This window comes from Pungitius pungitius, chromosome 1, assembly GCF_949316345.1.
Source record: "Pungitius pungitius chromosome 1, fPunPun2.1, whole genome shotgun sequence".
Taxonomy (NCBI): domain Eukaryota; kingdom Metazoa; phylum Chordata; class Actinopteri; order Perciformes; family Gasterosteidae; genus Pungitius; species Pungitius pungitius.
This window is the reverse complement of record NC_084900.1, coordinates 3,007,641-3,033,190: the sequence shown is the minus strand read 5'-3', so window position 1 is coordinate 3,033,190 and position 25,550 is coordinate 3,007,641. Positions and strand designations below refer to the sequence as shown.

Below are 25,550 nucleotides of genomic sequence, written 5' to 3'. Positions count from 1 at the left end.
GATGAGGAACTAAAGAGTTCGTGGATATTCTCTCCTGTACCTTCTTTATTTTGATTTTATGCAAATGAGGCTTCTACATTACTGACTACAGTTCTGTGAAGAGTCTGTTTCCTCTTTTAAAGTGTTAAAGGTTTTTCTGCCAATTCATCACTTCTCTAAATGTAGTTGAACGCAGTTTTTTTTAAATTGCAAAATACAAAAAAAACGACGGAAAAAGATTTTAACTCACACGTCTTTGGCAACGGTTGAGTTGTGGTGAAAGAGGCCTCCCAGAATGCACCACTTCCTCCTGCTGCTGTGTTTGCTGTTAGAGTTGAACGTGGCTTTGATGCACAAAAAGGATCCTTAAGGTTGATGAAACAAAACGGCTCACTTACTACATTTAAGTCTAATTAAACGTTGGCGGGTTTATTTTGGTCTGTTTCAGCCTCTGAATCTGCTTGTGATTCACGTCTTTATTTACTTGCAGGTCGCTGTGTTTTGCCAAATACTCAATAAAGTTAGAAAAAACCTGTAGAACAAACCCACGGTGATGAAGATACTGATTTAACGTTATATGGACTTCGCATGAGGAGGAGGAGGAGGGTTCATGTCGCTAAATACAAAGTGAGATCAACTTGTACCGCGACCACCGACCCGCCTCCTGAGAAACGATCCTTGCGCCACTTTACGCACCCGACGTCACTGTCAATGACGTCATCTGCAGGCGCATCGCTGATAAACCAATCAGGCGTTTGGATGGTAAATGTTTAAACTTCTCATCCAACCACAATCTAGTTCATTCAATCCGGATGGCGTGAGTTATCCGGGAAGTTTTTATGTGTTTTTGTTTTAGAACGATAATAAGCCAAAATAAAATAAGAGTAACGAGGCTATTTTTAAAATGCAAGGAGTAGAAGTAAAAAGTCGTCTGAAAAAATAAGTACTCCAGTAAAGTATAGATACCAAAACTGTCGACTTAAGTAAGAACGAAGTATTTGTACTTTGTTACTTGACACCTCTGATAAAACCATTAAGAGGTGAACTGTGAGAGGTTTTCGTCTCTCTTCACGTCCACTTCCGTCTGTCTCTTTCTTTCTGTCCTGTTGGACACAGTCACTTCCTGTAGGAGACGAGACATCGAGACGCCACAATCTCACCATGCAGTGACGACATTTACAAGCTGCTTGCGGCTTGTAATTTGAAATCCTCTCAGTCTAGATTATTGAGATTATTAATATTACAGGGGAGACCTTTGACTTCCTGCAGCTGCCTTTACAGAAACATTTAGCTTATGACCGTGTATGAAGAAAGGATATTAAATATATCTCCATTAATCTTATTTCCTCTAAGCATTGAACATGTGACGTGTTTAACAGCCTCTGGTTGGTCAAAGGGAAGGAAGCACGGACCATAAACAGAAGTTAGAGAAAAGCTCTCATCTAATATTCACTTCAGTGGACGTGAGGATGGGACACACTTTGTTTGCTGTGTTGGGCCTTTTCTGTGAGTACTTTCTCTCTAAAAAACACAGTTTTCACAGATACAACTTTTTAAAGTCCAGAAGTTAATAGTTTCTATCAGTTTGATGAAGCGTGATGATGTTTCTCACTTTATTTTAGCGCTGAATATTCTCCTCTACTGTGGACACGCTCAAGGTTTTTATACAACTTTCTTTATTCTGATGAATTCACTCAAGAAGATTCAACACCTTCTATCACTGTTTTACATTTAATGTTTCTGTTCTCTTTAGTTCATTTATGATGAAAACAAGAAAAGAAAACACAATTCATTCTTTGCATGTTGTGTTTGTTTCTAGATGCTTTGCTGCATTTTGAGCCAAACTGGTCCCCTTTATTTACTGGAGAGAAAGTTACCTTCACATGTGACTCAAGGGAAGAAGACGATGCTGACTGGGTTTATGGATTCAGAAGGAATGGTTATTGGTGGATCCCCTACATAGCAGCAAATACATATACACTATCATCTCTAACTACAGGAGATAGTGGTGAATATCAGTGTGTTGCTTCTCAGAAGAAGAATCCTTACATTATAAGACAAAGTAATAAAGTCTCTCTAAGTGTTTCAGGTAAGTGATCAAAGTTTTTCCATCACAACGAGTTCATTAAAGCACTTTTATATTAATGAGACGTGTTGATTTAATAAACCTGTTTGATGAAGTGCTAATGTAATATAATGTAGTGATAATTAATAAATGTTAACTAGTGTAAGAGGAACCTTGAAGTTGACCACTGATGTTGTTTAGTCAGCTGATCTTTGTTTAAAAGGATCAATTATCAGATTATATTGATCATTTCAAATAAAACAGATAAAACATGGACTGATTATAAGATAACATTAGCATGATGAAAAAAAACTAGAATTTAGTTTATGATTCATTAATAATAACACAAACAGATCAAACTTATCAGCAGAGTGTGGCGCCTCCTTCAGGTGAAATGTACTCATTACTTAGTGAACCTTTAATTATTTATTACATGGAGACTGACTTTAACATCTTCTGCACACAAATTGATGTTAAATTATAATTATATTAAATCATGAATCACTGATATCTTGTATCATTGATCATTATATTAAACTCATTCAGTAAAGCAAAGAACTAAGTGTTCCACAGACAAAGATGTGACCTTTAACTCTTGCGTCCTCCTTGTATGAAGGAGAATCAGTGACTCTTAACATGAGCCTGATTAACTTTAGTTTACTAAATCTAAACTATACACACAGATTCAGAAATGATTAAATAATTTAATTGTTGTGGTGTTTTAATATAGCAAATTGTAGTATTGTTTATTCACAATAATTGAATTGTTTGTCTTTGTTCTACATTAAAACAGCAAAACCAGAGGCCCAACTGAGCAAAGACTCTGCTGTAGAGGGAAGTGTGACCCTGACCTGCTCTGTGTGGTCATCATCATCATCATCATCATCATCTGGATGGAAGTTCTTCTGGTACAAAGACGAGAAAACCTCTGAACCTCTGAACCTCCAGAGTGGAAGCATCTCTCCCTCTGGTGGAGGAGTCTACTGGTGCAGAGGAGGAAGAGGAGACCCAGTTTACTACACAGAGTACAGCCATCCAGTCGGTAAAGAACTAAACTCATAGTTGATATGAAACAAAAAATGTAGAAAAATGTATTTGTGAATAAGGATTTAGACCCAAATGTATCTTTTCTCTTTGGGGCCTGATGATGATGAACAGTCACAAACAGAGCTGTTGTGACTCTGCAACACGACTGGTCTGAGATCTTCTCTGGAGAGACGATCACTCTCACATGTGGAATAAAGGAGGGAGGAGGCTCTGAGTGGGAGTATGAATGGAGAACACCTGACTATTACACACCTCAAAACCCAAGAGGCTCCATGATGACATCATCAGTCACAGGAGACTACAGGTGTAAGGGCAGACTGAAAGATGAAGCCTCTACAACAGAATGGAGTGATGCTTTCACATTAACAACATCAGGTATGTCATCACCTGTATTTCCCTTAATAAAAAACAAACAAAATTGAGTTGTTTAAATGGCTAAAATGTTTAAAGACAGTGTAACGCATGTGTTACACCGTTAAAGTAAAAGATGGAGGACAGCAGAGTGTTGCGCCTCCTTGAGGTGAAATGTACTCATTAGTTAGTGAACCTTTTATTATTTATTACAAGGAGACTGACTTCCACTTTGCTTCTGTGTCAACGGACTCGTTTCATTTCATGGTCCTTAAATGTTTGCACGTGTTTCAAAGCATTTCACCTCCAGAACAGCAGGTGGAGTCACACTTTTTGTTGAAGACGAGGGACGTCTTTGTGTGTAAAGTCGTTGGTTTGTCTATTTATTCATCAGACTTTTTTGCTCCGTGCATCTTCACTGCTGCTTTTCATCTCACTTGTTTCACGGACATATTTGTCCCGTATTTTCCTCCAACTTTGTTCACTCATTGACCTGCAAACCAACGTTTTTGGAGATCTCCCTCCATCAGGGCTGGACTGGGACAAAAAAAGGGCCCTGGCATTTTTGCTCAGACCGCCCCCCCACAATCGGTCGGACAGAACCACCAACCAGTACACTATCCTAGCGTTCCCTGTAGATGTGCATATCTACTGTTCTGTTCCCAAAAACCCATGAAAAGCTGAGAACTACTGTAAGTGCCATGGACGGTATTTAGACAGTTGATGGACCCCATTGACTTCAATAGTAGAAAAAAGATACCATGGAAGTCAATGGGGTCCATCAACTGTCTGATTTTCCGACATTCTTCAAAATATATATTTTTGTTTAGCAGAATAAAGAAATTCATACAGGTTTGAAACAACTTGGAGGTGAGTAAATGACACAACTTTCTTTTTTGGGTGAACTATCCCTTTAAAGAGAACAAACCCCTCTTTAATATGACACCAAACAACATTTACCTCTAATTGTTGAGACACTTACCATAAAAAACCTATACAAACAAATCACACAAAACGTCCTGATAATATATATATATAATTTAGAGTATTCACTTGCCGTAATATTGCATATTGATATTGAAAATTCCAATTAAACATTATAAAATATCTAGTTAGTTGAATATACAGCTTTCAAAATGCAAAGCAGGTTTTTAACCCCTAAATAACACACGTTAGCTACTTCTTCTAACGTGTAACTCGTTGGTGAGTAATAATTAAAATAATCAAATGGCATAATTAAAAAAAAATTCTAGAGAAGAAGGGACGAAATGAGTTTTAAATGTTTACATTAGAATATATAAAATATATAATATCCCAAGTTGCAGTTGAATAAGTGAACTCTCAACTCTGCGAGCTACAAAAACAGTGCAAAATAGCTTATGCTGTGTTATTTGACTTTAGCTAACTGAGTGGCCATTGCAGTAACTTTTAAGTGACAATTTGACAGATGACAACCTGACACTCAGACTTTATAACAGCAACAACCGACAACGATAATGTTTGTTGTCTTATTATAATATTCATTAATGGAGGTAACTGTTAAATGGTCATCATCTTGGTTGTGGCCAGGTCCACACACACTGTCCTCACGCACCCGCCCTGATTAACACCCCCTCCCTGTTCATGGAGCTACCTGCTTGCTTACCGTTTCAATGACGCTCTCCTGCTCACTCTGCCCCTCCTGGACTTCACTGTCACACTGACACCTGCTGCACCTTCTCCTCTGCTGCCTGCGAGCTAGGTTTGCCAACCGTCCCGTATTACCCGGGACATCCCGAATTATGGGCAATTTGGATTTGTCCATCTTTTTGACAGCTCCAGTACCGATTTCCAATCACAGCCTGCTAAGTCAAAGACGCGCGAAAAACACCCGGTTGTTGTGAAGTTGTGTCGCATCAGAGCAGTGTGCGCGCGGGGGCCGGGTGGCCAGAGCGGAGCATGTGAGGTTTTGCAAGCCCGGCCGCCGACCGCTAACGCCCCCCCCCCCCCCCCCCCCCGTCAGCCCGCGAAAGTGTCCCTGATTTGGGGTTGGGAGAGTTGGCAGCCCTACTGCGAGCCGCAAGCACCGCTATCGCTATGGCTAGTCACCTCTCCTCCTCCATGTGCTATTTATGATGTTTATGACATGCTGGTCCTGCAACATGTCATCAGGTTCTGTAGTAGTTTTGGAAACTGAAGCTACAGCACTAAACACGTCGGTTATTTTTAAACATGTTGAGGCATCAACCTCTAGATTTTTTTGGCCCGCAATTTCTCCGCACCCCCCTTGCTCTTACGTTTTTGTTTCTCCATCTTAATCCACACATTTCTTTCTACCTCTGAGCCACTGAATGCATCTGACTGACACACGGAGAGGCAAGTTTAGAAAAATGTTTAAACTAGTCCTGAGTGGGTGGGCGTGTCCGTAGAGGATTTACCTCACGTGACCCAGCAGATCACCAGAGTCCGCTGCAATTTACAGAGAAAAAAGGATGTAAAAATGTGGAACAAAAGGGAGATGAAAGTGTTGAGAATCATCCAGAGTGAACCTTCTCTCACCTGATGTCAGCTGTGATTGATGGATTGAATGTTGACAGACACAATAATGACATTGTTTGTCTTTGTTCTACATTAAAACAGCAAAACCAAAGGCCCGACTGAGCAAAGACTCTCCTGTAGAGGGAAGTGTGACCCTGACCTGCTCTGTGGGGTCATCATCATCATCATCATCATCTGGATGGAAGTTCTTCTGGTACAAAGACAAGAAAGCCTCTGAACCTCTGAACCTCCAGAGTGGAAGCATCTCTCCCTCTGGTGGAGGAGTCTACTGGTGCAGAGGAGGAAGAGGAGACCCAGTTTACTACTCAGAGTACAGCCATCCAGTCGGTAAGGAATTAAATGAGTTAATATTTAAATGAAATCACTAATTCTCTAAAGACTGATTTGAGGACAAAGAATCAGAAGTGTTTAATTGTTAAAATGAGTTAATGTTTAAAGACAGTTTACCATCACACCAGTTTTACACAGTTAAAGAAAAAGATGGAGGACATCATCAGTCAAAGTAATCCATCAAGGACTCATCACAACATGTCTTTATTCTGTGAAACCTCTTTCCAACAGATGTCCCTCAGCCTGTCCTCACAGTGTCTCCATCATGGACGAGTCCTGGAGACTCAGTGACTCTGACCTGCAGTGTTGGACCTCCGTCTGCAGGATGGAGGTTCTTCTGGTTTAAGGCTGTTCACAAACTGTCCCTCTACAACTACACCTATGAGCTTCTAGCTGGTAGCACCACTGGGACTGAACAGGGTTCCTACGTTCTTCATGGACAGACACACACAGCAGGATATGTGTGCAGAGCTGGAAGAGGAGATCCTGTCATTTACACTCTATATAGTGATGTGAAGTTTGTCAGTTCTGGAGGTGAGTTTGTTCACACTTTTATATTCTTGCACAAGACAATAAATGTCCTTTTTGTGTTGACATTGTTTGTCCTGTGTGTGTCTCCTAATGATGTCTCTTCAGCTGTGAATCCAGCAGCGTCTCTCACAGTGAGTCCTCACAGACTGCAGCACTTCAGCACAGAGTCACTGTCACTGAGCTGTGAGGGAACCTCTACTGAGTGGAGAGTGATGAAGGCTGATGGATCTGGCTTCATGTCATCCTGTTCTTACTGGGGAGAAATGACTGGATCCACATGCAACACCAGCACTAGAGCGAGTAGTGGAGTGTACTGGTGTGAGTCTGAAACACAGTGCAGCAATGCAGCCAACATCACTATACACAGTGAGTTTATATTCATCAAAGGTCCAACACGTCTTTGTGGTTGACTTTCCTCTTCATGACCACAGACGTCCACCATTGACTTTAAACCAGGAGGAGATGTAGAGTCATCTGGCTCCATCCTGGCTCCTCCACTGTGTCCCTTATGGACCATTCTGTAGCTCAGTGCCACTAAGTGGACATTTGTCTCCCCACATATTGAGCATTAATTAAAGATGTCACTGTGAGCATGAACGTCACCAAAGGGCCGTCTCTTTCATCCATGAAATGCAGCTATCCGCTCAGCTGATGTATGAATGTGAATAACAATTGTAAACTACACTGTAAAAATAGATGTGTGGTGGTTAGAACTGTTGCCTCACAGTAAAAACAAGCTGGGTACAACTCCACCACAAGGAGTTAATTGGTCGGTCTAAACTGCCTGTAGGTGTGCGAATGGTTGTCTGTTATTGGCTGGCATCTACGGGACAAATCTGTGAAATAATATTGTTTTACTGCAAAACCTTTAATGATATCACTTTTTTTAAACTTTATTGATCGTAATAATACAGAGAAAATCCCTAAAATAAAAGGTGTTTCTCCGTAAAATTGTATTGGAAAACACCTGTAAATGTATGGTTGTTTCGCACTTAATAAAGTTATTTTACCTTAATCTTACAGTCTTTGTTTGGCAGCCGCTGCTGCCAGTCATTTGAACTTTTTACGATTTTTTTTTTACAGTGTATGAATGTGAATAACAAATGTAAACTATAAATGTCTTCTCTTCATTGGACATCAGCTTGTTTGACTTCCTGTCCTCTGGTCTCTTTACAGGAGGTGATGTCATCCTGGTGAGTCCTGTCCGTCCTGTGACTGAGGGACATTCGGTGTCTCTTGGCTGCAAGTTGAGGACAAAAGAACTTCTTGATGATGTGGATTTCTATAAAGATGACAAACTCCTCCCAAATGCTGTCAGAGGGGAGCTGTTTATCTCTGCAGTTAATAAGTCACATGAAGGCTTTTATAAATGTAGAGGAAGGAAATCACCTCAAGGTTTGGAGACTTTGACCTCAGCAGAGAGCTGGTTGTCAGTGGAATGTGAGTACGAGTAGAAGATGATTTCTTTTGTAATATGTGTTACAGTCCTAGTTAGAAAAGTTGTAACTGAATTAAACTTTGTTAGTGTGAGACAATATAGTTTTATACAATTTGACAAATAAAACTGTAAGATGAGCATCAGTGAAAAGTAAATGTTGTGTGATCAAGGGTTCATGTAAGTGTATTTGAGTGTATGTGTTGTAGTACTTGTGTATCTCTTCATGGTTGTGTGTACTTGTGTGTAGATCCTGAAGAAGCAGCATCAAGCTCTGTGTTTCTCGTGATGTTGGTTGTTGGTCTGGTTTCTGGAGTTTTACTGATTCTTCTCCTGCTGATGTTTCTGTGTCACTACAGAAAGTCAAAAGGTGAGATTTTTTCCTTCTGATATCAGACTGATTTCACTGAAATAAGTCAAAGTCACAGATATTATTACACACACTAATTAATGATCAATGTGGAACCTTTTTCTTCAGCTTCAAGCCTCAGCAGGTTGGTACAAGCCTCTCTTCTCTCACTCTGAACATGGCAGCAGGACTTTACATGTTCCTCATTCAATCCTCTGTGTTTACTTCATGTTTTGGACCCACAAGGTCTCAGAGGACCAATCAGAGCCCAGCTACAGACCACATGATCAACCAGGGTGAAACTGAAGACGGACATTATGCTTCTCTTCTTCATGGTCAGCTTTAATCCTGATTTATTTAATAAAATGTTCTTTACTTTAATGCTAACATTTCTATAGCTAGTTACCTGTTTGAGAAGATATGATTCATACAAAGTGGTTCAAATGATTGAATGACCTCGTCTTCATCCTCACTGTTCTGCAGGTGATTCTTGTCTCTATGAAACACTCAGAGGCTCTGAAGAACGTGAACAAGGTGCAGTACATCCTGTGTGTTCATCACACAGCTGTTAAATACTAGAATCACATGATCAAGTGTCTTTAAATTAAAGACAAAGTGTATCGATGATGTCACAGACTCAGCTTAAAGACATTGATGGCTGATGTGAACACTTCTATAAGGGAACAACCTGCAGTAGTTGAGATGCTTTTGTCAGTCAGCAGAGCTTTAATAAAGTGTCTCTTCATGCATTCATCTGATCCTTCTAACAGGGACGAATGATGAACCAGAGGAGAGCGATTACTCAAATGTGACGAGGTAAACAGTTGCAGGTACTTCAAGTACAACGGACCATGTAGTACAATGTGAGTGTACTTGTGTATTACTACCAGCAGTCAAAGGTCCAACACTTACACCTGTTACTCTTAATTATCTTTTAACCTCTTTTCTTTCTCTCTTCTCTCAGATGAATAAAACATCTGCATGGACAGAACCAGGGGAACAGATGACGACATGAAAAACCACATCTTTGTCTCTTTGAGTAATTATTGTGTAACTTCTTCTTTCCTGATATGAAACAGTATTTTGTAGTTAATGAGCAGATCATTTAAGGAAAATACATCACATGTCTTTAAAGGCTTTACTTGGTGGTAAAATGAATCTATATTATTACCTGTATACTTATTCAAATGTTGGTATTGAGTGTGTTTTTTTCCTCAGTTACTTTGTTTTTTAAAGCTTTTGTAGAAAACTTTGACTGGAGGCTGGTTTGAAAAGCAGAAAAAAGCAGTTTGACGTCTTTGAGCTTCAGTGCGTTGGTGATATTATTCAATATGAAGTCATTTTCTCCTTTACTTCTGACGTAAAACAGCGTTACGCATTTATTACACTTTTAATCTCTTACTGAGCAGCATATTTTCGAAGATTTGTTAATTTTTGTCTTTTATATAAAAGGTTTTGCAGTTGCCGTTTGAATTTTACGCACCAATAAACTCTCTGAGTCTGAGCTTCGGATCAAGGAATGCTTCTTTAAACTCGCCTCGGCTGAGACGAGAAGTCAATAAGAATTACAAATGATAAATAATTGAATAACAGACATTAGCAAGACAACTTTTAAACAATTAACGGTAGAATAGTGTAATATTTAGCCAAATAGAGAAGTCCCCTCTCATGTGGATTACAGAAGGCTCCTGCCTGCCTCTTCTCCAGCTCCCTTGAGCTGCTGTCGTATATGATTGGCTGCACGTTCAAACGTGGCTCCTCCCTCGTGAATTCCTTTCTGTTCCAAGACGTCACATGACTCCCTCCTGGTTTGATCTGAAACCCCTCACTGAGCTGTCCAACCCCTTTTCACTTAATACTACAGTACAGTCAATGAGTGCACCATGAAGTTTCTTCATGTAAACATAGTGTCACAGACTCACCGTCTGGGCTTACTTCCCGTTTTATGTTGTAGTTTCATGTCTCTTGTCCCTGGGTTTAATTTATCTTCCTGACTTGTCCTGTGATTATGTGCCGCGTCGATGATCTCTAAACTAATCACATAGCTGCCGGGGTTCTCTCTGTGTTGCTGTCAGGTGTCATTTCAGTGCAAAACCGAATGAGACCTTCCTCCACCCCTGGCACCTCCAGCAGCTCAGGCATTCTTTTAAGTCCTGGGTTTCATCAACTCCCTTCACCACTGTCACGTTCGGCTGCTGGTTGTGTTTTCTCCTTCCCCCCCTGTGTCTTCCTTTTCAATCTGTGCTTCACAGATGTGGTGAGTTGCTGCTGACGATGCCGGCGTGGCACGTGATTCTCCAGCCAATCCAGCGAGGCTCTCCTGTATAAATGTTTGTTTGAGAGCGCTTGCTAGGGAGGGTTCTTGGGATAGAGGTTTGAGAGAGACACGTTGAGAGACAAACATTGAGAGACAAACTGAGATTTATGTGGTTTATTGTTTGTTAACACTGTGTCTTCTGTACTTACCCCAAGAGCACTGTGGAACAGGGCTAGGTAAGATACCCTGGGGTCTACATACACACGTAGGAAAAACCTGTTAGACACACTAGGTTAGAAGCCAGTGGCTGTCACCCAGTTTTTGTAGCAGTTAAAGTAAGTGGTTTGATAGGGTAGATTGTGGTAGGTAGGATTAGAGGAATAGGGAAGCTCAGGGTCCTTTTGTTTTGTTTCTTTGCTTTGACAGACCGCTGGCACCGCCCTACTCCACAGGCCTTGCTACCTGTTAGCCCTCCTATCCCCTGTCTGCCTATTTGTGTGTGTTTATATGGTATGTACTGGTTATTTCTTATTATTTTGTGGAAAAATAAACCCACCGTTCTGTACTTTTGTAGCAGCGTGTGTGTTTATTTGCTATCGAAGTGCATAGTGTACGGGTTCTGGCATCCAACAGGCGTGGTCTTGGGCAGTTACGCCCCTATCCTCTTCCGAGCCGGGGTGGAAGCGTAACAACCACCAACCACGACTAGTGTCTGAACTCCAGGGGGGGGGATTTTGCCAAGCTGAACTCGGCATCACGGCCCCTTAATTATCCCGGTTTAGGCTGGAGTCCATATGCCAAAGATTCTGCACTGTTTCAATATTAAACTGTGTAATAAAGGTTTGTCAATTCGGACAGAGTCTGTCCTGATTGAACAAAACTAGGCCTGACTACCGACCTCTAGAAACAGAACTAACAAAAATGGCTATGCACGCTTATCTAACTTTCTTTGGTCAAACAATATACAGCAGAGGCATCAACAAATAACCAAGAGTTTTTAGACAAGCAGTGACTACGTGAGAGTAGCATAGGGTACCCCATATTCACCTGGTCCTCAACCTCCCACCACAAACCTTCACAACAACTTGGTACGTGTAGTGTCAGCCGGACATCGATTCAAAATCAGCCTTCTTTGTCAGCCGTCTTCCTTCTTTTATTCTTGAGCCCCCCCTCAGTTGATCGACGGGCACAGGCATAACCCAATCACCTTGATTGCACCTGAAACGGGGGAGAGACAAAGCAAAGACAAAATCCACAGGCAGGATGGGGGAACAGTGTCTTGCTTCAGCCTGACACGTAACACAGCACTTGACATTAACATTTTTGCTCACCAGCCACTCGCAATTTCATTAGGCACAATGCTTGTTGTTGGGAAATTAAGTTTAATTTGATTAAAGTTGACTTAAGTTTGCTACAATTTACTTGAAGACCTAGATCTTTAATCTTTTCAAATATAACTGACCATTGTAAAATCACAAAATGTAAAGCTCATTTTGTATGAAAACATAGGAAACTGATTAAGACATTGACTCCGTTTAATCACAATTCTTTTGACGTGGCCAACGGAAACTTCATGGTCCTTCATTGTTTCCACGGTGAAGTTGCTTCTCCCAACTACAAAAGAGACCTTAAACTTAATTCCTGTACGTCCCACATTCAGTTCCTCTGTCTTGCGAGTCTGTCCTCATGGTTTTCCTGCACCCGCTCTGTGCCGCCACATCCTCGCTTTGCACTAAGGTCTCCTCAAGCTGTACCAAAAGCCTCCACCTGTCACCTTTTTGAAGTGGATTCGGTCGGCTAGCTAAACTGAGATAGCTAAGCTAAGGAAGTGTGCACTCACGTGGTCGCGGCCCATTGTGGGAGCACAAGAACCGCTGCTGCTTCCAACGTAACCGAGCGTAGGGACATACTGTCTCACGCAAAACACTGAACATGAAACAGTCCGTAAAAACACTACAATAAAACACGTGTGAGATTAATGTAACAAAATATTTCAATGTAGTTAAAGTTACTGCGTTTAAGTACCGGGAGATAAACACAATCATCATTTTCGTCAGATGAGGCCAACTGTCTCCAGCTGGCACCGTTCCCTGAGCCACTCCCCCTCTGCAGCCGAGCCAAAACCTCGCCCACCACCACACCCCGCTACGATAAGCTAGCTGCTAGGCTACTTCCATCTCAACATCTACCATTACCCTGCGCGGCAAACCGTCGGCAGAGGTTCCATCACTGTGCCCCTGTAAGAACGTGGTTTGAAAACATTCTTCAATTAAAGTGAGTGTCTTTGTACAGTGTGTTGCAGGCGCCCAAAGGGTCCCGACTCCCCCAATAGAAGCTTTGGGGAGCCGGAAAGATGAACAGGATACGGGCGTCCTTCTTTCACCTGAACCTGGAGAACACGCCTTTGTGGGTTACGCAATCATCCTCTGCAGAGTCGTGTGGTGTTTGAGATCCTTCAGGGGAGGTGGGACTTGTTGGACCTCACCGAGCAGCTGCATGTGAAACGTCCTCAGAGGACCACTAGGGGACGCCAGAGGGCCCCAAACGGCACCTGCAAGTCTTCAGGCCCGCTGGTTTCGTCCCAGGGGGCCATGTCGAGGACACCCGGGAGACACATTGTAAAGAAGCTGAGTCCCTCCCCATCCGCTCAGGGTTCACATCACGTGCACTAATGCACGGGTCCAGTGCACGGTCTGGTTGTTGCACTGTGGGGTGATTTCATTTGTAAATGTGCCAAAGTTTTCCACTACTTTGATAGTTTGGACACAGAAACATTGAACCCAGAGGCCGTTCTGTAGCTTCTCTTTACTAAGATGAAGGTTTCCTCTGTTTTACTTGCAGTATTAAATGAGGAGGATCAGAGTGGGGAACTTGTTTGTGACACATTTACAAATTTAACTTTGTAGCCATCGTTGTAACAACAATGTTTTATTATAAAAATGTCACAATGATTTGTGTTTGCAGTTTCTTGAATTTAACTTCTATTTCTATTTTAACATGTTCTCATACACCACAGAGACATCTCTGTAGAAGCCGATCAGCTGTGGTTTGAATGTGGTCATGTGACACCACGTAATCAGCAGCAACACATCTTGTATGAAGGTGAACAGGAACGTTTTTGGACTAATTCCAAAAAGTTCTTTCATTGTAAAGCTATAACTACATCACACGTCTATAACATCTATTTATATTTATATGTATAAATATATGTATATATAGTAAGAGGTGAGCAGTGAGAGGTTTTCGTCTCTCTTCACGTCCACTTCAGTCTGTCTCTTTCTTTCTGTCCTGTTTGAGCACAGTCACTTCCTGTAGGAGACGAGACATCGAAACCACAATCTCACCATGAAGTGACGACATTTACAAGCTGCTTGTGGCTTGTAATTTGAAATCCTCTCAGTCTAGATTATTAAGATTATTAATATTACAGGGGAGACCTTTGACTTCCTGCAGCTGCCTTTACAGAAACCTTTAGCTTATGACCGTGTATGAAGAAAGGATATTAAATATATCTCCATTAATCTTATTTCCTATAAGCATTGAACATGTGACGTGTTTAACAGCGTCTGGTTGGTCAAAGGGAAGGAAGCACGGACCATAAACAGAAGCTCTCATCTAATATTCACATGTTGTCTCTGCATTTCCACATTTCTGCGCATGTTTCACACCTTTGAAGCCGTCTGCTGACACGAAGCGTTTCTCACAGCAGAGAGTCAGAGTGTCACAGTGGACGTGAGGATGGGACACACTTTGTTTGCTGTGTTGGGCCTTTTCTGTGAGTACTTTCTCTCTTTAAAGCACAGTTTTCACAGATACAACTTTTTAAAGTCCAGAAGTTAATAGTTTGTGTCAGTTTGATGAAGCGTGATGATGTTTGTCACTTTATTTTAGCGCTGAATATTCTCCTCTACTGTGGACACGCTCAAGGTTTTTATACAACTTTCTTTATTCTGATGAATTCACTCAAGAAGATTCAACACCTTCTATCACTGTTTTACATCTAATATTTCTGTTGTATTTAGTTCATTTGTGATGAAAACAAGAAAACACAATTTAACACAATTCATTCTTTGCATGTTGTGTTTGTTTCTAGATGCTTTTCTGCATTTTGAGCCAAACTGGTCCCCTTTATTTACTGGAGAGAAAGTTACCTTCACATGTGACTCAAGGGAAGGAAACTATGCTGACTGGGATTATGCATTTAAAAGGAATGATCAGTGGACCCCCTACAGAGCAGCAAATATATATACACAATCATATCTAACTACAGGAGATAGTGGTGAATATCAGTGTGTTGCTTCTCAGAAGAAGAATCCTTACATTATAAGACAAAGTAATAAAGTCTCTCTAAGTGTTTCAGGTAAGTGATCAAAGTTTTTCCATCACAACGAGTTCATTAAAGCACTTTAATATTAATGAGACGTGTTGATTTAATAAACCTGTTTGATAACGTGCTAATGTAATATAATGTAGTGATAATTAATAAATGTTAACTAGTGTAAGAGGAACCTTGAAGTTGACCACTGATGCTGTTTAGTCAGCTGATCTTTGTTTAAAAGGATCAATTATCAGATTATATTGATCATTTCAAATAAAACAGATAAAACATGGACTGATTATAAGATAACAATAGCATGATGAAAAAAAACTAGAATTTAGTTTATGATTCATTAATAATAACACAAACAGATCAAACATATCAGCAGAGTGTGGCGCCTCCTTCAGGTGAAATGTACTCATTACTTAGTGAACCTTTAATTATTTATTACATGGAGACTGACTTTAACATCTTCTGCACACAAATTGATGTTAAATTATAATTATATTGAAACATGAATCACTGATATCTTGTATCATTGATCATTATATTAAACTCATTCAGTAAAGCAAAGAACTAAGTGTTCCACAGACAAAGATGTGACCTTTAACTCCTGCGTCCTCCTTGTATGAAGGAGAATCAGTGACTCTTAACATGAGCCTGATTAACTTTAGTTTACTAAATCTAAACTATATACACAGATTCAGAAATGATTAAATAATTGTGGTGTTTTAATTTAGCAAATTGTAGTATTGTTTATTCACAATAATTGAATTGTTTTGCCTTTGTTCTACATTAAAACAGCAAAACCAGAGGCCCAACTGAGCAAAGACTCTGCTGTAGAGGGAAGTGTGACCCTGACCTGCTCTGTGGGGTCATCATCATCATCATCATCTGGATGGAAGTTCTTCTGGTACAAAGACAAGAAAACCTCTGAACCTCTGAACCTCCAGAGTAGAAGCATCTCTCCCTCTGGTGGAGGAGTCTACTCGTGCAGAGGAGGAAGAGGAGACCCAGTTTACTACACAGAGTACAGCCATCCAGTCGGTAAAGAACTAAACTCATAGTTGATATGAAACAAAGTATTTGTGAATAAGGATTAAGACTCACACAAAAACTCTGTGTAACTTTTCTCTTTGGGGCCTGATGATGATGAACAGTCACAAACAGAGCTGTTGTGACTCTGCAACACGACTGGCCTGAGATTTTCTCTGGAGAGACGATCACTCTCACATGTGGAATGAAGGAGGGAGGAGGCTCTGAGTGGGAGTATGAATGGAGAACACCTGACTATTGCACACCTCAGTACACAAGAGGCTCCATGATTACATCATCAGTCACAGGAGAATACAGGTGTTATGGCAGACGTAAAAAAGGAGCCTTTACAACAGAATGGAGTGATGCTTTCACATTAACAACATCAGGTATGTTATCACCTTTATTTCCCTTAATAAAAAACAAACAAAATTGAGTTGTTTAATTGGTTAAAATGTTTAAAGACAGTGTACTATCACGCATGTGTTTCACCGTTCAAGTAAAAGATGGAGGACAGCAGAGTGTTGCGTCTCATTCAGGTGAAATGTACTCATTAGTTAGTGAATCTTTTATTATTTATTACAAGGAGACTGACTTCCACTTTTCTTCTGTGTCAACGGACTCGTTTCATTTCATGGTCTTAAAAGGCTTGCAGTTGTTTCAAAGCATTTGACCTTTAGAACACCAGGTGGAGTCACGCTTTTTGTTAAAGACGACCTACAGAGTGACGTCTTTGTGTGTAAAATCGTCTGATTGTTTATTTAATTATCAGACTTTCTTGTCGCGTGCATCTTCACTGCTGCTTTTCAATGCATTTCTTTCACGGACATATTTGTCCCGTATCTTTCTCCAACTTTGTTCACCCATCGAACAAGATCTCCCTCCATGAACTGGAGGCCATAATCACGTCCTTATATTCCACCAATGACGCGTTGTGTCAGTGTTCATATTCAAGCCAAGTTTTCCTAGAAAACGTCCGTTGTGTGTACGACAGATCAGCTGACGCTAATACGTCTGTTTTATTATTTTTTATTTATTTGAGACAAGTGAAGCCTCGTTTACTTACAGCAGCGACTCATTTTAGCTTTGGACCAGACACTGTGCACTTCCATCTCATGTCTGCAGGTTCTGTGTGTGTGTGTGTGTGTGTGTGTGGTCGGAGTGGGAAATGAAATTGATTTAGTTAGAGTAAAGTATCCCCTAAATTGCCACCGGGTAAAGTAACATCGGTCAGTGGACAGGGGGGGGGGGGATTGCAGGGGTCCAGGAGGGGGGGGGGGCTGTGGCTTCTGTGGCAACTCCATGGCCTTTGTGACAACCTGTTTGGAGTCCCCAAAAATGCCGATTGATCCGTTTTTTAACGACCTGAGTGTGGTTTTTTTTTTCAAATAATCTTCTTAATTTTCTTGGGTTTTGCTGAGCTCATTTCTCCTGTTGGGTATTAGGAGGGCGCTGATATTTCTGCTTTCTTGTGGAACCACACAAACTCATCACTACTGTACATTCACTCAATCAATAAAGAAGATTGGACTTATGGGCCGCCGTTTGTAAAATATTGCACGTTCTAAAATCCTGCGCAGTTTTCGTACATTTAGCGTAGAATATTCACGTCACTTTTTCAAACATTTAGAGACAAAATCATGTAAATACATGCAACAACTTTTCCAAGTACAATGTTTGGCAGTAACACAAAGTTGTTAATCATGATTAATCACACCTGAATCCTAACCATTTTTTCTTTCTAAAATGCATACTAAAGATAAATAACAGGACACAGATACATAATTATTAGGGAGGACTCAAGCGCAGAGTTTTTCCAATCAAAGTGCTCTTTATTCCTAAACAAATACACGACGTGCTCCAACGACGAATGACGTAAGACAATGACGCGGCAAAGGACCACAGGCACACAGGGCTTAAATACACAAGGGAGGTGCAGGTGATTGAACACAGATGGAGACAATCATGCAATCACAAGACAAGGCAGGAAGTGAAGTTAACCCAGGACCACAAGAGACATGAAACTTCAAACTAAAACAGGAAGCGAGGCCAAACCGTGACAGAACCCCCCCCTTAAGGACCGAATTCCAGACGGTCCTAAAGGAGGGTGGAACCTAGAAAAACAGACAAGGGAGGGAGGGCGGGGAACCCGACAACCCCCGGCCGCCCAGGGGACTCCACGAGTCGGCGGCACAAGGTCGGGTCCCTCCGGCCGGGATGCCACGGCGCCCGGACTTCAGGGTCTTGGGGGGCCGGCCGCTACGGCGACCGGGCTTCGTGGCGGGGGGCGCCGGGCGGTGCGACTCCGGCGTCGTCGTGGCGGGGGGCGCCGAGTGGTGCTGCTCCGGCGTCGTCGTAGCGGGGATCACCGGGCTGAGCCCTGACCCCAATCCCCCTCCAAGGACCGGATTCCAGACGGTCCCCAGAGGGTGGGAAGGGGGGGTCAAGATCGGGTGTCGAGGGGCCGGGACGGGCAGAGACACGACTCTGGGGGCCGGGACGGGCGCTGACGGGCGTTTGGGGGCCGGAACGGGCGCAGGCGAGGCTCTCTGGGCCGGAACGGGCGCTGACGGGCGTCTGGGGGCCGGAACGGGCGCAGGCGAGGCTCTCTGGGCCGGAACGGGCGCTGACGGGCGTCTGGGGGCCGGAACGGGCGCAGGCGAGGCTCTGGGGGCCGGAACGGGCGCAGGCGAGGCTCTGGGGGCCGGAACGGGCGGAGGCGAGGCTCTGGGGGCCGGAACGGGCGGAGGCGAGGCTCTGGGAGCCGGGACTGGGGGGTTCGTGGTCTCCTCCCCCCCCGGGCTCCCTTTCCTCGGGTTGAGGATGTCTCGTATCTGGAGGCACATCTCTCGGTAGCCTCTGGACCCGAGAACAAGGTCCGTCTCGCGCTGCCAAAAAGGACTTCCCACGTCCAAATAGTCGGGGCCCCGAACGCTCCAAAACTCTGCTGAGTCCTCCTTAGGTCGCGTCATTCTGTCACTCAGGCTGGGGCAGGTTGCAGTGAGGACCCAAGCGCAGAGTTTTTCCAATCAAAGTGCCCTTTATTCCTAAACATATACACGACGTGCTCCAATGACAAATGACGTAAGACAATGACGCGACAAAGGACCACAGGCACACAGGGCTTAAATACACAAGGGAGGTGCAGGTGATTGAACACAGGTGGAGACAATCATGCAATCACAAGACAAGGCAGGAAGTGAAGTTAACCCAGGACCACAAGAGACATGAAACTTCAAACTAAAACAGGAAGCGAGGCCAAAACGTGACAATTATTATCATCATTATTATTTTTCACATAAATACATGTTATTGATATTCGATTTTATTTTAAATAATAAAAAAATAAAGCTTTTTTTCTTCTCTGTTCTGCTGCTCGAGAAACGGGGGGGGGGGGTATCTGGCGCAAACGACTTGTTGGGCCTGACATATGGCTGCAGGTGGCAGTAATGTGTTGTATAGGATGAAGTGCATTCCCTAGAGGAAGAGGCACTTTCCTGACCTGAATCATTTGTCACACTGCGCGTGCGTGAAATGCGTCAAAAAAATTGACGTAATTAACAACAAACAGCTAATTAACGCCGTTAACGCGCTATTTTTGACAGCCCTAATATAAATGTTATATATAAATGTTAAATGTAAATGTTAAATGTAAATGTTAAATATAAATGTAAATCTAAATGTTGAGTTTAAATGTCAGACATGACGACTGACAATTACAATACTTACGGTAATTCACGGTAATTGCCAAGATGGCAAGTCCGTATAAATTAGCTCTTGTTATAGAGCAGTATAGTACCGCGCACCATATCAAACCATATATTTACTACATATAAAAACGTTATTGACACAATGGGCATGTTTTCACAATGACAAATTAACATTTTCAACAATGTATTTTCAATCAACACATGTAGTAAATATACAAAGAGAAACAACTGACTGTGTATTTAGTTTAGTTTCACGTGTCCCACCACAGAGGCACAGAATGCTGACTTCAAAATCTTACATCAGCCTTTTGCACAATTGAAGTGATATTAATAAAAATGTTTAAATGAATCACTGTTTTCATATTCGTATTAATCTAATCCATGAAGATCTGAAGCTCCGTAAACCAACTCACTGAAAGTGCTTTGCAGAATGTCAACTTTCTCTCTTCTGTTTTGGCTTCGTCTCCGAGCTGCTTTTAGAGAAAAAACGTTTCATTTAAATTGGAGGCTTGAGTTGGTAGAAAAGTGCAGAACGAGTATTCCTGTTGTGACGCCACAGAAGCCACGGAGTTGCCACCTATATGAACATGCAGCCCCCCCCCCCTCTCCTGGACCCCTGAGACCCCGCCTGTCCACTGTCGGATGTTACTTTTACCGGGTGACAATTAGAGGCTTTATTTGAACTAAAGCTCTGAACTCTGAACTTAAGAACTGAACTCAGGTGCCATTGCTTGCCGGCGGCCCAAGCAGAATCTCCACCTTGTATAAAAATGGTCCTGAGTGGGTGAGGGTGTCCGTAGAGGATTTACCTCACGTGACCCAGCGGATCACCGAGTCCGCTGCTCGGCCCCCTCGCCGGAGGTCGGTGGGTCTCAATGAAGAAACTTTTCAAAAAGCCTTTAAAGGCTCAGAACCAACTAAGTTTTATTTACTTCAGAACAAAAAAATCACATTATAACAATTTACAGAGAAAAAAGGATGTAAAAATGTGGAACAAAAGGGAGATAAAAGTGTTGAGAATCATCCTGATGTCAGCTGTGATTGATGGATTGAATGTTGACACTAACAATAATTACATTGTTTGTCTTTTTTCTACATTTAAACAGCAAAACCAAAGGCCCACCTGAGAAAAGACTCTGCTTCAGAGGGAATTGTGACCCTGATCTGCTCTGTGGGATCATCATCATCATCATCTGGATGGAAGTTCTTCTGGTACAGAGACAAAAAAAACTCTGAACCTCTGAAATCAGGAGATGATGTTCTCCTCCAGAGTGGAAGCATCTCTCCCTCTGGTGGAGGAGTCTACTGGTGCAGAGGAGGAAGAGGAGACCCAGTTTACTACACACAGTACAGCCATCCAGTCGGTAAAGAACTAAACTGATGATGTACAAAATGTATTTGTAAATAAGGATTAAGACTCACACAAAAACTCTGTATATCTTTTCTCTTTGGGGCCTGATGATGATGAACAGTCACAAACAGAGCTGTTGTGAAGCCCACCTGGCCTGAGATTTACTCTGGAGAGACGATCACTCTCACATGTGGAATAAAGGAGGGAGGAGGCTCTGAGTGGGAGTATGAATGGAGAACACCTTACTATTACACACCTCAAAACCCAAGAGGCTCCATGATTACATCATCAGTCACAGGAGACTACAGGTGTAAGGGCAGACTGAAAGATGAAGACTCTACAACAGAATGGAGTGAAGGTTTCACATTAACAACATCAGGTATGTCATCACTTGATTTGATTTATTGACAATATATTTAAAAGCTTTGTTTGATTATTTGATATATATATATACAGTAGATGGACAAAATCACAGTCACAATAATAACATTGTTTTGTCTTTTTTCTACATTAAAACAGCAAAACCAAAGGCCCAACTGAGCAAAGACTCTCCTGTAGAGGGAAGTGTGACCCTGACCTGCTCTGTGGGGTCATCATCATCATCATCATCATCATCATCATCATCTGGATGGAAGTTCTTCTGGTACAAAGACAAGAAAACCTCTGAACCTCTGAACCTCCAAAGTAGAAGCATCTCTCCCTCTGGTGGAGGAGTCTACTGGTGCAGAGGAGGAAGAGGAGACCCAGTTTACTACTCAGAGTACAGCCATCGAGTCGGTAAGGAATTAAATGAGTTAATGTTTAAATGAAATCACTAATTCTCTGAAGACTGATTTGAGGACAAAGAATCTGAAGTGTTTAATTGTTAAAATGAGTTAATGTTTAAAGACATTTTACCATCACACCAGTTTTACACAGTTAAAGAAAAAGATGGAGGACATCAGCAGTGAAAGTAATCCACCAAGGACTCATCACAACATGTCTTTATTCTGTGAAACCTCTTTCCAACAGATGTCCCTCAGCCTGTCCTCACAGTGTCTCCATCATGGACGAGTCCTGGAGACTCAGTGACTCTGACCTGCAGTGTTGGACCTCCGTCTGCAGGATGGAGGTTCTTCTGGTTTAAGGCTGTTCACAAACTGTCCCTCTACAACTACACCTATGATCTTCTAGCTGGTAGCACCACTGGGACTGAACAGGGTTCCTACGTTCTTCATGGACAGACACACACAGCAGGATATGTGTGCAGAGCTGGAAGAGGAGATCCTGTCATTTACTCTCTATATAGTGATGTGAAGTTTGTCTGGTCTGGAGGTGAGTTTGTTCACACTTTTATATTCTTGCACAAGAGAATAAATGTCCTTTTTGTGTTGACATTGTTTGTCCTGTGTGTGTCTCCTAATGATGTGTCTTCAGGTTGGAATCCAGCAGCGTCTCTCACAGTGAGTCCTCACAGACTGCAGCACTTCAGCACAGAGTCACTGTCACTGAGCTGTGAGGGAACCTCTACTGAGTGGAGAGTGATGAAGGCTGATGGATCTGGCTTCATGTCATCTTGTTCTAACTGGGGAGAAATGACTGGATCCACATGCAACACCAGCACTAGAGCGAGTAGTGGAGTGTACTGGTGTGAGTCTAAAACACAGTGCAGCAATGCAGCCAACATCACTATACACAGTGAGTTTATATTCATTAAAGGTCCAACACGTCTTTGTGGTTGACTTTCCTCTTCATGACCACAGACGTCCACCATTGACTTTAAACCAGGAGGAGATGTAGAGTCATCTGGCTCCATCCTGGCTCCTCCACTGTGTCCCTTATGGACCATTCTGTAGCTCAGTGCCACTAAGTGGACATTTGTCTCTCCACATATTGAGCATTAATTAAAGATGTCACTGTGAGCATGAACGTCACCAAAGGGCCGTCTCTTTCATCCATGAAATGCAGCTATTGGCTCAGCTGCTGTATGAATGTGAATAACAAATGTAAACTATGAATGTCTTCTCTTCATTGGACATCAGCTTGTTTGACTTCCTGTCCTCTGGTCTCTTTACAGGTGGTGATGTCATCCTGGTGAGTCCTGTCAATCCTGTGACTGAGGGACATTCGGTCTCTCTTGGCTGCAAGTTGAGGACAAAAGAACTTCTTGATGATGTGGATTTCTATAAAGATGACAAACTCCTCCCAAATGCTGTCAGAGGGGAGCTGTTTATCTCTGCAGTTAATAAGTCACATGAAGGCTTTTATAAATGTAGAGGAAGGAAATCACCTCAAGGTTTGGAGACTTTGACCTCAGCAGAGAGCTGGTTCTCAGTGGAATGTGAGTACGAGTAGAAGATGATTTCTTTTGTAATATGTGTTACAGTCTGAGTTAGAAAAGGTGTAACTGAATTAAACTTTGTTAGTGTGAGACAATATAGTTTTATACATTTTGAGAAATAAAACTGTAAGATGAGCATCAGTGAAAGGTGAATGTTGTGTGATCAAGGGTTCATGTAAGTGTACTTGAGTGTACGTGTGGTAGTACTTGTGTATCTCCTCATGGTTGTGTGTACTTGTGTGTAGATCCTGAAGAAGCAGCATCAAGCTCTGTGTTTCTCGTGATGTTGGTTGTTGGTCTGGTTTCTGGAGTTTTACTGATTCTTCTCCTGCTGATGTTTCTGTGTCACTACAGAAAGTCAAAAGGTGAGATCTTTTCCTTCTGATATCAGACTGATTTCACTGAAATAAGTCAAAGTCACATTATTATTACACACACTAATTAATGATCAATGTGGAACCTTTTTCTTCAGCTTCAAGCCTCAGCAGGTTGGTACAAGCCTCTCTTCTCTCACTCTGAACATGGCAGCAGGACTTTACATGTTCCTCATTCAATCCTCTGTGTTTACTTCATGTTTTGGACCCACAAGGTCTCAGAGGACCAATCAGAGCCCAGCTACAGACCACATGATCAACCAGGGTGAAACTGAAGACGGACATTATGCTTCTCTTCTTCATGGTCAGCTTTGATCCTGATTTATTTATTAACTTGTTCTTTACTTTAATGCTAACATTTCCATATGTGGTTCAAATGATTGAATGACCTCGTCTTCATCCTCACTGCTCTGCAGGTGATTCTTGTCTCTATGAAACAATCAGAGGCTCTGAAGAACCTGAACAAGGTGCAGTACATCCTGTGTGTTCATCACACAGCTGTTAAATACTAGAATCAAATGATTCAAAGTCAATGCAAACTCAAAAAAAATAAAAATAATTATTTAATTATTTCAGATGAATCCAGCCCCATATATTCTATGATTGAGCTCAAACACTTTAAAAAGAAGGGTAGGTGATTTTACTTCACATAGTGAGAATCAGATGGTTTAGTTCTCCTTAACAAAGGCCTTCATGTCTCTTTGTGACAGGGAAGCACGATGAACCAGAAGAGAGCCCCGTTCACTCGGATGTGAGGATTGCATCAGCTGCAGGTTCAGTCAACACCAACACGGCCTCCTGCTGTTTAACAGGTGCTACCTGCTCTAGTTTAACACGTTCATGTTGTCCTCCAACGTGCCTCGTTGCTATGGGGCAGGTACGGGGTCTGCGTTGCTCCTCATAGACAGGTTCTTGTAAGGAGTCGTAGTCGAGAAAAGGTCTCCATACTTTACTAAAGGTTTGGGAGACACTCTCAGAGTAAGACGTTTTTGACCCAGTGGGAGGACGATGGGTTACCCAATAAAAACCCATTTTGCGTTCTCCTAGATGTGTCGGTGGATATTGTTAAATCTGGGATATCAAACCTCTAATATTCAGGGTTCAGTTCCAGGAGGCAACGTATGATTCCACTCGTTTGTTCACAAATGAACCAAAAGCGATTTGTACAAAGCTCCTGATCTGCAAGGAGCAGAAAGAATGGCTTCTTGGTAGATCAGACTTGTGATTGTTGGGAGAATGAAGCAAACGTGTCTATGTATAAATTATGGATTGATCCGATCCAGTCATCAAGCCATAGAGTAAATGCACTATCTGTGGGTTTCTGCATGTGGATCAGAGTCAGTAACTGTCCCACCCTGAGTCCCTCCCAGGCCTTCTTTGTTTTAAAACAAAGGCAGATTCCTAAGCTGGGGTGAAGCCCCCCCCCCCCTCCAGTGCCAGACAAATGAGCCTTTTTTAACTGCTAAAATCAGTTTAAATAAAATATGTGAGCAGGCATCTTGTAAGTAATTTCTACACCATTTGCAAACTTTTAAGGCACTCACCAACCATGCTAAATGT

The 25,550-nt window shown here is 42.1% G+C and overlaps 1 protein-coding gene and 1 long non-coding RNA gene across 2 annotated transcripts; both read left to right on the top strand.

Moving 5' to 3' along the window:
• The first annotated feature begins 791 nt into the window (after nt 1–791).
• On the top strand, nt 792–23,630 carry LOC134133018 (uncharacterized). The gene is made up of 11 exons (XM_062566296.1): nt 792–796; nt 3,213–3,466; nt 6,542–6,844; nt 12,543–12,619; nt 13,315–13,500; nt 16,184–16,247; nt 21,418–21,675; nt 22,024–22,073; nt 22,301–22,610; nt 22,713–22,973; nt 23,353–23,630. Exons 1-11 carry the CDS (start codon nt 792–794, stop codon nt 23,628–23,630), a joined length of 2,046 nt encoding a protein of 681 aa, XP_062422280.1.
• Nucleotides 8,740–10,827, top strand: LOC134123764 (uncharacterized). Its single transcript, XR_009955296.1, has 5 exons — nt 8,740–8,770; nt 8,872–8,960; nt 9,109–9,159; nt 9,396–9,488; nt 9,590–10,827. It is a non-coding gene; the product is annotated as an uncharacterized LOC134123764 (long non-coding RNA).
• Nucleotides 23,631–25,550: the final 1,920 nt, after the last annotated feature.